This window comes from Pleurodeles waltl, chromosome 1_1, assembly GCF_031143425.1.
Source record: "Pleurodeles waltl isolate 20211129_DDA chromosome 1_1, aPleWal1.hap1.20221129, whole genome shotgun sequence".
Taxonomy (NCBI): Eukaryota; Metazoa; Chordata; class Amphibia; order Caudata; family Salamandridae; genus Pleurodeles; species Pleurodeles waltl.
Genome location: NC_090436.1, coordinates 1,002,685,658 through 1,002,697,771, shown reverse-complemented (window position 1 = coordinate 1,002,697,771; position 12,114 = coordinate 1,002,685,658). Strand labels below are relative to the sequence as shown.

General features: G+C 42.8%; 1 protein-coding gene across 1 annotated transcript in view; it reads left to right on the top strand.

The window, feature by feature from the left end:
• Positions 1-1,929: 1,929 nt before the first annotated feature.
• LOC138291252 (serum albumin-like) overlaps positions 1,930-12,114 on the top strand; it is a 153,631-nt gene continuing 143,446 nt past the window's right edge. Inside the window, exons 1-2 of the mRNA XM_069230305.1 lie at positions 1,930-2,060; positions 8,498-8,594. Of these exons, the coding sequence (XP_069086406.1) occupies positions 1,988-2,060; positions 8,498-8,594 (170 nt within the window). The 5' untranslated portion in view covers positions 1,930-1,987. The remainder of the gene's footprint in view (positions 2,061-8,497; positions 8,595-12,114) is intronic.

Below are 12,114 nucleotides of genomic sequence, written 5' to 3'. Positions count from 1 at the left end.
AGAAGCAAAGTTAGAGGTTGAGTAAGGTGAGACTATTGACTGGCAAGATAGAGGAGATAAACTGCTGACAGTAGACCACTGAAATGTCCAAACGTATTGACCACTTTGATCAGGCAACCAAGGACCCTCATATATTTGCCTGAACTCAGCTTTGTTTTTTATAAGCCCAACACAACTGTTTACCTTTAGGTATTTTTGCCAGTGCAGGCTTTTTCCTTCTAATTTATAAATAGAAAACGAAGACCCAAAGCAGCAGTTTGCACAGAAACAGCTTTCATACGATCAATTACATTTGCTTGGAATTGTAGAACACAAGATCTCTGAGTGTGAAGCAAGGGGGTGGTGACATTTTTGGGGATAGAACACATTGATATGGTGGTGGGTAGGGGGTTGTCCTATGTTGCACATGAGAGGTGAAGGATGGGTTTGTTGTCCATTCTATTTCATGAATAACTAGCTCATCCAGTCCTGCTTCTAGTCTCTGCATTCTGGTATGTATGATGCTGAATTTATAATTGGAATACAAACAAGACAAGACAACAAGAATGCACATCTACAAGCTGGACTAGATGAGCTACATTTCCGTGAAATTAAAAAACTAGAGGTATCTGTCCTGGAGATGCTTTCTGGAGATGCCCTGCTTTGCTTGCTTGCGTGTTGCCTTTTCTTGCCATGCCCCTTCTGTGCTGTTGGTGCTTCAGGTACACTCCTTGCAGATCTTTACATTAATAAACCAGTGCTTCATTTGATCCGGTGGTTTCCGGTGGCATCTAAATGTTGGCACCTATGACAGTCTGTCACATGGTGCCACTGTTAGTCTAATTTAGAGATAAGGAAAAAAGCTGTGCATTAACACGATTTACATTAAAAATGACTAATATTTGCTGCCCAAGCCATTGTTATTGAGCAGTGCTTAATTGGAGCCGGTGGTTTCCAGTGCTTGGCACAGGCACCTAAATGTTGGCACCAGCACTTATTACAGTCTGTCACATGGTGGCACTGTTTGTCTAATTTAGAGATAAGCACAACAACAGCTGTTTAGTAATTCAATATACATTTAAAATGACTAATATATGTTGCCCAAGCCAGTGTCATTTGGATGGGTGGCCTGGAAGAGTCTGAACTGTCTCACTTGTAGGAGTGTGATGGTTGGTTGCTCTGTTGGTACTGCTATTGGTAGCACTCACAAGGGCAATGGACGGGGCAAGCCCCAATGGACTCCTGGCGAGGACCCTGGGACTTATGTTTTTTTTACAAATTAAGCACTGCATTGGCAAACATATGACATAGATAACTCTCCAACAGCTACTTCCTGCTCCCCTCTTGCTGGCTAGTTCTAGGCATTTAGACTTCGGGAAATGTATCACTAGGGGAACGGTGATGTGCTTAAAATATGTGTAAATTAATGATTACAGTAACTACGAGCATTTATTATTCAACGATGTTCACACTAGTTGTGCTGCACCCTTCGCACTGTGAGGCGGATAGTGGGGGAAGGCGTTCCACGTTGGTGAACGATGAGAAACTTTCAGCATTGGTCATTACATAGTACATGTCCCCTGTGTTTAATGAAGCTACAGAACATCTCTCTATTTTGATCAGTGTCAATACGGGCATTTTGGTGGTTGCGCATATTCCCCAGGGCAAAGACCATGGTAATGGCAAATAGGACACTTTGCTGAGCTCTTTTATTTGTAAAGTGATAAGGGGATTTGCAAAAATGTGTGGGCAGAAGGTTTAATGCCTGGACATGTTGCAAACGAGGAGGTACGGCAAACAAACAGGACCCCTGCCCCTTTTTTATCAGACGCATTTATTGCCAAGATAGAGCAAGATCTGCCAACAGTCAGCAGGGCAATGATTACTTAATCATGGCCTTGTATCAGCCAATCATTGACAGCTACAGTCTTGACATCATATAAAAGAAATGCCCTCCAGTCGGTTTGTCAGGCTTCTGTTTTGTCCAGGCCTCAAAAAATCCACAGCCATGAAGTATGTAACTATAATTTCGTTTGTAATTTTACTAAGCTTCGCCGAATCCAGGATCCTGCACAAACGAGGTAAGATGACAAACGGAACCCCAGTGGCTGAGGATGGCACATTTAATGTTTTTATTGGCATATATTGATTGTTTTTCAAGATAAGTATTAGCCAGCCACACTTTTATCATATTTAGACATAGAGCTGCATCCAAGGGGAAGGAAAATCATGTGGTTGAACCGATATTGACATTGACAGGGCTTGGGATGATCATACTTTTTTTTACCAAGAGTAGTAAGCAGTAGTTTCATCAAGGTCAAGCACGTGTGCCACTTCCAAATATGTTTTAGTCGATGTATATCATAGTTTTTTTAAGAATAGACTGAATTCATGTAAAAGGTGCACACTGTGTAGGCTGCAAGATCTGTATACCCTAGAACCTGATTGTGTGGGCCAGACCAGTTCTCTCAGAAGCTTTTGTGGGGCCTGGGTCACTAAAACCATGCTGGACCCTCTCAGGTGCATAGGCATCAATTTGTAAAGCAGACAATGTCCTGGAATACTTTTTAAAGCAGCTCAAATGTATGGGACTATCTAGTCGCAGCTGACGAGTCCTGCATCTTCCTGAAGATATCATTAAAGCAGGCCAGGCCTGCATGGTAATGTGAAAACACATTTAGCAGTGACAACATAAGGTTCTGTGAAGATCGAAGCCTTAGACGGGGTGAACTTGAGATTTTCCAACTATCAATATGGCATATAATGTCAAAATACATTATATGACAAGCAGGACACACGAGAGGGGCCAAAGGGGCAGTGGAAAGGGAGACAAATGCAGATTTGTAGACATTCTAAGTGGCAGAAAACATATTATTTTGTAACTAACCAACATGTTGTAAGTATTTCAAAGAAGAGGGGAAGAGTGTGAATGTGTCTGTATGTGTGTAACAATTCCTTGTGAAATGTGACAGACACTGTACTCAACTATTTTTCTGAAAATACATGTATTAGGGGTTGAAACACTGCAAACAGACCCTGAAGCTACGCCCTGCGTAAATGCCCGTCTGCTTCCTCTTGTCACAGCCATCTATCAGGCTGTAATAGGCAACACACAAATGCTCAAACTATTGAGAGATGGGTGGCAATGGAAAATTCTAAATTTTTCCAATTTTTAGAAGTGTTAAAAAGAAAAATCTATTTCTTGACTTTCATTTGCCATAAGGATAACACGGTGTAGGGAAGTGCACTGGTGGGTTCTCTTGCAGATTTTGCACTAGAACCAGATAGTGGTCCTTTATCACCGATCTCTAAATCAGCCCTTTGGATCGAAGGCACACCAAGGAGCCTTGCTTACTATTCACTGGGTAAAAGTGATTGTGAGATTCTGAACATCCTCATGGACGGAGGTAGAGATGAGCACAGGTTTATGGTAGTTTCTGTCACTCGGGACACTGTGCCTTATTTAGAGAATAGAGGGAGCTGAAAATCCTTCAGTTGATGAAGGAAACTCTCAACACCCAGTAGGATCCACTGGTTGAAGTGCGTTCGAAATAATATCCCTAAGGTGGAAGAAATGTAGCCAATAGATTTTACTCCGTAAAGAGAATTTGCTTCAGTGTAATATTTTTAGTTATTTAGTTATCTCCAAATTCTAAATGAAGCCCACTGAAATTATATAACAGATCAGGTACAGTAGTGCCATGCCCTGCGACCCAGGACATCTTTGTATGCACATCTATGTTTGATTTACAATAATTTTACAGCTAGAGATTGACTTGTCAGTTTAAAATAAGGTGCGCACTGGGTTATCAATTCGGACTAATGTGAAGTAATTTGGGGAGAAAGCTGATTACAGTCAACCAGACTTCCCCTAACCTCCGCACTGAAGAGGTAATCAGCACCTCGTTCAACATCACATCCTATCTGCAAAAATACACTTGTGAAAACAAAGTGAAAAGTAAGTAATGCTTGTAGTTACACCCTCGCTTGTGTCCGCGTGTTGCAAGTGTCAGAAGATCATTTCTAACATTTTCCTTGCAAGCTCGAAGCTTTCCCATACATCTTTGTGGGAATATCCTGCCTAAATTGGGTCCTTCCTCTACATGCAAGGTGGTTAGTGCCCTTAACTGATTTATTGGCTCCAAAAGGTATTTCTAGCGACTCATGACGTATTGAATAACGGCCAAGTTAGTAAACTGGTGCATGCTCATGAAGGATGAATAGACCTTGGTACCAGGGCATGGAATGCGTGGGATTTGGCCATCATAAAGGAGACATTATTGTATTGACTATTGTTACCTGGGATCTGATTGGCACACTCCGTTGCATATTTTAAAGGAGAGAACATTCTGCAGACTGGGGAATAGGAGTTCTGAGTTTGCCTACCAGAGATACGCACACACATAAAAAATCTGTTCCGGTGATATAATAAAGGTCATTAACTGAGGAAGAATTAGTAACTCGGGTCACTCTTTCATCCAATAGGAGACCCAAGATCCACCACCGAATGGGTGTTTGGGAAGAGGTCACCTAACTATACACCTGGATGTAAATATGGCAGATAATATTTTAGTAGTGACATTAAAAATTGGTGTTAAAGGTGATCTAAACTGGACTGCCACTGTTAATGTACCCAACTGCCACTACTACTTGATTAGTAATATGACATTTTTAAATTGCGCTGCTTTTTTAGATGTGGACCTAGCCAAGATGGTCGGATCTTACTAAAAGTATGTACATAAAATGGCTGTTTACTATCAGCTAGCCCTCTTAATCTATTGGTATGTTGTTGTGGTAGTTACATTCCCCCCCCACCCCCCCACTACAGTGTAGAGCGCAGGGCAATGGGCCAGACCACCTCAGCCATTGGCTAGCTTCACTGTGGGTGACAGCATTCTACCCTTGCACAAGAAGTGCATCTTTACACAAAGTAGTTATCTTATGTTTCAGGGCCTAGATGAAGATGTGTGCTTTTTGAGACCCACACATATTTTTCTTTTAGACTCTTCAGTGGTTCCCAATCTGTGCGCCAGGGCACCCAGGTGCACCATCAAAAGTAATCAAGGGTGCAGCGCATCAAGCACACGTTTTGGGAACCCCATGTTAAAAAAACGCATTGCACTTCAGTGTCCATCAATATAGATTACAGCTTCAGTACTGCATAATCGAAATACTGTTCTGAAACAGTTTGTTACTCAATGTATTTACTTTATCCAGAGTCCTACTTGTGGTAAAGATTGATGCATATTAACTTCATCATTTTACAACCATGGAAAGTTATATAAGCTTGCAGGTCACACTGAAGTTCCCCATAGCACTCCTTATACAACTTTACACAATTAAGACTCTGCATAAAGTAAATAAATTGAGTAACAAGCTGTTGCATAACAGTATTTGGACTATGCAGTACTTAAACTGTAATCTATATTGATAGACACTGAAGTGCAATGTGTTTTTTTAACAAGTGGTTCCAAAAATGTGTGCTTGTTGCACCACACCCTTGACTACTTTAGATGGCGCACCAAGGTGCCTTGGCGCACAGATTCGGAACAACTGAACTAAAGACACACATTTTTAAAGGGCAATACATGACATTGTAGTAACCGTTGACTCATCCGAGAGCCCTGTGTCCTTCCATTCAGTTCTTGACACTGCATTGGGCTCAGTAGTGGATAGGACTACATCTATGATTAGAATACCTTCATCGACTTCATCCAAATTATTTTCAAGGAGACAAATGGAAGTATTCTCAAGGCCAGGCTTACATCCTGCTTGCCAATGCCTGCCTGTTTTCCCTCTCCTTCCATGCGAATCCTCGCCGATTTCCATTTTTCTCTGCTGTCTCCCTCTGTGCCTGCTTTCCTTTCTCTTCAAACAAGACTGCTCTTTCACTGTCATTCCCTGCATGTCTACCCTCTGGAATGCCTGGTCTTTCCTCTCTCTGGGTGCTACTCTTTTCCCATTATCAACCTGATATGTCATTCATCTCCTCCTGGCTCTCTTTCTCTTTCGCTTTTATGTCTTCCTCTCTCTTTCTGTCTCACACTGTCTTTTTCTCCCTTTTTACATCTCTGTTCCTTCTCCTCTCTATACCTGCTCTCTCCCTTTTCAAAACAATTTTTTTCATCTCTCTCCCCATATGCTTTCTCTCTTCATGCCCACTCTCTCTTCACCCTCTGCTCTTTATCCACCACATTACTTCGTGTACCTGCTAACTCCCCTCTCATTGTGTGCCAGCTCTCTCGTGTCTCAAGGGGCCTCCATTATTTTACGTCAACACATTGGTACTTGCTCTCCCCCTTTTCCACATGTTAGCTGTCTCACGACTGCTCCAAGTCCAGGCATGCCTGCTGTCTTGTAATCTTGTTGTCTTCACCAGGCCTGCTCTTTGGGGTGCCTGCTCTACAACCATATGCTACTTCATTGAACTCTGTTCACTTTACAGTTCGTTCTGGTGTGCTGAAGCCCTTTGTGCTATACACACAGGACCAGCTTTAGCGCTGGTGGCACCTGGTGCGACAATATTTTATGATGCCTGTTGGACTTTTTTGCTTATGCAGGGTCATCCTCAATCTTTTTGACTCCTGCCTCCTATTTTTTCTGACCTGTTGCTGTTGGCTTTTGAACTCTGAGCACTTTACCACTGCTAACCAGTGTAAAGTGCATATGCTCTCTCTGTAAAATGTGTATGTGTTTGGTTTATCCGCGATAGGCATATTTGATTTGCTAGTAAGTCCCTAGTAAAGTGCACTAGACCCCATTTCTAACAATGCCCTCTCCCCGTGACCTCCTCCTTGGATTCCCTAACTACTACCTGGTAAAAGCACTTCTACACTCTCCATAGCTCCTCTCTCAAATGCACTTCATTTGTTTTAAAACTCTACTAATCCCCTCAGCTATCCACATAAAATACAGATCTGTTCTTTGCAGTCGGCATATTAGCCCTCTGCAAAACTGCTACTAGACAAACTTCCAATCTCTCTCTCTCACAGGAGCATTATCACAAGAGCTATCGGGACATTTTTATTGCTCCCTCCAAAGCTGGACCCACAGAAACTCTGCATCAGGTGCTTTTACATCGTATTATTGCTAAACACAGCACTCCCCATGAGGTCAGTGCCCCCCTCCAGGTCAGGGCCCAGTGTGGGACCACCCTAAAGCTGTCTCCGCATGCACAAGACGTATTAGAGGAAAAGCAGAGGATGTTTGCAAAACCCGCACTTGCATTTTGCTAAGGCAAACCTTACATGACAGTGAGTTTTCACATGAAAAACATGGATCCAGAGCTTTTAGAGTTCAGGGACCTGTAGAATTCATTGGACCCTTGCTTTAGGATGAAATCAAACTACATCTGTTTCAGAGGCTAAACTAAACCTTTAACCAACAGCTGTCTTCACACACATGGAAACATTCATACATGTACATAAACCTTCAGTTCCACAGCCCCTGCCACCTCCAAACTCATCAGGGCACTATTACACATAAGGCATCCTGCTCTGCAGCGGGACACACTTTTAAATGGGTGCGCCTGGCAGAGGTTCGGTCATTGTGCCCCACTACTGATAAAGCACTGCCCCCAGGCAGCAGCAACCTTGCATTTGCCCTGGGGCAGTGCAATAGGGAAAGGCAGACCAGCTGTTTGAAGTAGCTAATCGATCTTTCACTGTAGGCAGGCTTTTTAAAGAGGCCGAGATCCCTCTGCAGGCGGGTGCAGTGAGTGACAGAACCTGCCTGGAGGGAGATAACAGGGGTGTTCTATGAACACTCTTTTCTCCCTCTTTCTTGGGTTGGTGCACCTCCTGGTGGTGTCTTTGGCTTTGCACCTGCACCTATAGTACCGCACCTATGCACAGGCAAAGTAGTTTACTAAATAGCGTGAGGTCACACCCTCATGCAACTGAGGGAACATCTATAAGAATAGCACTGGTGCTTTATGTGCTCCGGAGCAATGTGTATTACTGAAGGGTCTGCACATGTTTCTACAACCCTATTTGTAATACCAACGTGCCAAAGGATGGACACCGAACAGTCTGTAACAAGGCTCCAGGTTGATTACATTGTTGATCTGTCTCTAAACCTCCACAGTCCTTTCCTCCTGGAATGTGCTGATGCCTACCTGTGCAGAGAGCAGCTCCAGTGGATTGCAAGAGGTGTGGGCTGCAGAACCGGAAACTAGGCAGTCCTGTGGTATTAGGGCCTTCTGAGTCCAGAGGATGTTGAGCAGCTACACGGAGCAGGCTGGGGGGTCAGAGGAGAGAAGAAACTGGGCAGACTGTGGGTCAGATGTGAGAGGTCGGGGGCCGACAGGTAGGTGCAGATTCAGTGGAAAAGCTGGGTGCAGTTTCAGGGGACAGACCTTGCAAAGCTTCATGTCACCTATGATACGTGAATACCACCTATACAAAGATAAACCGTGGATTCATGCCACCTTGTCTACAAAGAGTAAAAGACCGTAGGAAATGTTGATGCATTGAGAATATATTGATTAACTGACTGTCAAACACGTAATATTTTGCAGATCATAATGGGCATAATGAGGAACATCCTCCTGACCTGGATCTTTCAGTTTTACTTGGAAACGTCTACAACGAACTGGTAGATAATTTCAGATATGTGTAAGTTTTCATCCATTGTCCCAGATAAGTCAATGTTTTTTTACTGTGCATGTGTTTTTTTGGTTTGCTGCTGTGTGCTTAAGACTGTATGCATCCAGTTCACTATGTCAGCGCAAAAGTGAGAGATATTTTGACACCAAATCACATCCATGGTAAATATCGGCCATATGGAAGAGTATCATGGTAGATTTGAAATTGGTGTTTATGGTAATCACAGAGACCCCTTTTTGTCAGACTGAAGGCCTAAGTCAAGGGCATCTTCAAATTGACAGAGCCTTAAACCCTGTAACTAAAAGACATAGGGGGTTATTCTAACTTTGGAGGAGGTGTTAATGCGTCCCAAAGGTGACGGAAAAGTGACGGATTTACCACCAGCCGTATTACGAGTCCATTATATCCTATGGAACTCGTAATACGGCTGGTGGTATATCCGTCACTTTACCGTCACTTTTGGGACGGATTAACACTCCTCCAAAGTTAGAATAACCCCCATAGTCAAAAACCACCTTGCAAACAGAGGGCTGAGGAGCACTCCGTCTGTAGGGCCACTGAACAGGTTGTGCCGTCAAAAACTTCCAACTCTCACCCTCATTAGCCAATGATTCCCCCAGCCTGTGCCCCTCACATCCTGATTTTGGAAAATGTACATAGAGTGGCTGTTACGCATTTGGAGTCCCAATCGTCTTTACGTAATAAAGCTATGTGCTGGGTTAGGAAATATTCGGGCTGGAGTTCTGACCTCTCTGAAGAAATGTTATCAGTGAGAAGGATACCATGCATAGGCTCTTCTAGTAAAGCCTCCCCTGGCGATTGTATCATTATTAACTTTAGAAAGCCACAATTAGTTGCCTTCATGCATCCTCGTTTGACCACACCAATTCTTGATCTTGGTTCCATAAGAGTAAGAAGGCTGTCATGTTTTCCTTCCATCCAGGGACAGCAATATAGTTCCAATAAATTTGCCCCAAACAAACCCAGCTCCTCCCATCAATCTAGGCTTCCTGATTGTTCAATTCCTGTAGCCAATAGCCCTGAGATTGTGAATTATTTGGGGCAACTGTATTGACCACCAACTTGTAGGAAAGTGTTAGAGGGAGCTCAAGAGATAGATATAGTCCCCACTATAAACTCCCACTCTCCCAGTTTAACTAATATTTCTTCTGCTACAATTTCAGGATTGATTTCATGGAATGTAGCTGGACTAAGGGATAAGCTGGGTAATTTAGCTTGGATAAAGTTTCTGGACCAATATCCAATTATTTGCTGTCAGGAATCTTGGCTCTTAGATTCCCCCCTATATTAATGGTTTTGCCACCTATTTCTCCCCTGCTATTAAATCACCTTCATGAAGGGCTAAGGGAGGTTTGACCACATTTATATCTGTTTCTGTAAAAGATGTTGTCACAAGTGTCATTGACACCACACCATATTATCTGGTACTTCTTCCCAAATTGTCTGGCCCATATGATGTGCTATTAGTTAATTACCACAATAATGTTTTTGACTGGTCAAACACGAGTGTGATTGATAGTCTGGAACTCATTATCCACGGCACCTTGAATAGAAGTAAGAATGAGTTTATGATCATCTTGGTGGGTGACTTCAATGTCCATTTATGCTATTTGGTGCCACTAGACTATTGTGGCATTACTGATGAATATGACTGCCCCATTCATTATTTTAAACATTCTCCTTATAGGAATGCATTAAATCGACTGATGACCACTAACATGCTGATATTCCCGACCCCAGAAGTTAAGGAGGTTCCTACATTTACAGGGGGCAGTACCCAATCGATAATTGATTTTATAGTCTACTCCAAAGACCACTCCTTTCGCAGGAAGGTTTAGGGTAAATCCGAACTGCATGAGTGATCACAATCCCTTAACTTTAGAACCCAGGCAAAGTGGGGTTAAGGGTTCTGTTGGCAAGTTACACTAGCCGTCTTTGAGCCTTAATGGGCACAAAGGAGTGACAACTAAGTGGGGTAAGGTAGATAAACATAGTTTTTATGCAGACTTGATGAAGAACAAGAAGGAAGAGATTATGATAGCTTTAGGTGAACTTTAGGTGAACAAGCCCCAGCACAAAACATAATTGAGGCCTTTTCTGCTATAACAAGGTATGTGGTGATTACGTTACAGCAGTCAAGCATTAATAGAAATAGAAACCCCCGCTGGTTTAATCACGTATGCACATCTGCCCTCAAAGATCTAAAGAAAATCTCTAACTTGATTCTACGCAATCAAGCGAGATAAAAAAGGCCAGAAGGACTTATAAGGTCGCTCTTGCTGCTAGGAAGAAAGAATTGAGGGAGCTTACCTGGGATTATTTAATTGAGGCTAGTAATAGCAAAGATATGAATACTTTTTGGAAGGTGGTCGACTCCACCCCACTTGTGGAGAAAGATAATTCGATAATAGATGCTGTTGTCCCCTCGCAAACGTGGTTGGAGTATCTCTCCCAAAATTTTAACACAGAAGTCAATACTCCCCAGAGAGACCCGTCTGGGTTGGTTAAAAAGGGGAATGTATCTATAATAGCTCCTCATAATTTACCGGAAGTATCTGAGATATTCAAGGCTATCCAAAACTGCCCCTCAGATAAAGCTCCGGGCCCAGATAGAATTCCAGCTGACATATAGAAAGCTATGCCCAAATTTTGGGCCCCACTCCTAACTAATGTTTTAAGGGCTGCTACGACGGGCCCTCTGGTAGGCACCTGGAGTTAGATGATTATTGTGCCTATCTTTAAGAAGGAGGACAGAGCTGATCCACAGTGTTATTGCCCAATTTCTCTTTTAGACAGCTTCGTTAAGATCTTAGGGCGGGTGTTATTGAGCAAGTTTGAACACTGGGCTAGAGAGTCGAATAGTCTATCAAAGGTCCAGTTTGGGTTTCAACCAAGGTTGGGCACAATTGAACAGACTCTCAATTTAACCCTGATAGTATAGAAATACACCAAAGCTAAAAAAAGGCTGTCTCCACCTATCCTTTATGGACTTATCCTGTGCTTTTGACACAGTTGATAGACACAAATTGTGGTCTGTTATGATAGACATGGGAATTGATGAAGACCTGATCTCCTTACTCAGTAGACTCCATGCCTGCACCACCGTCCGGGTTCGTATTAGCCAGGAGGGTGATCTTACTGAAGAATTCTGCCCCCTGAAGGGAGTTAGACAGGGGGGTGTGTTGGGCCCTTGCCTTTTTCTGGTTTACATTAATGGTTTGGAAGACTTTTTTTGTAAGATGGGGAAGGACCCCCACTTATTAATTTTCAGCCACTTCCATTTTTACTCTATGCAGACGATGCTGTCCTTATGTCAAGGACTGCAAATGGCCTGTAATCCCTATTAGATGCTTTTAATATTTCCATGGAAACCTTGGTCTTAAAATTAATGGATAAAAATCATATGTGATGAAGTGTGGTCAAAAGTCATCAAAAAGCAAGAAATTTGTTTTGGAGGGTGCTGAAATACTCGAGGTCCCCATTTTTACTTATTTAGGGGTCAAAATTG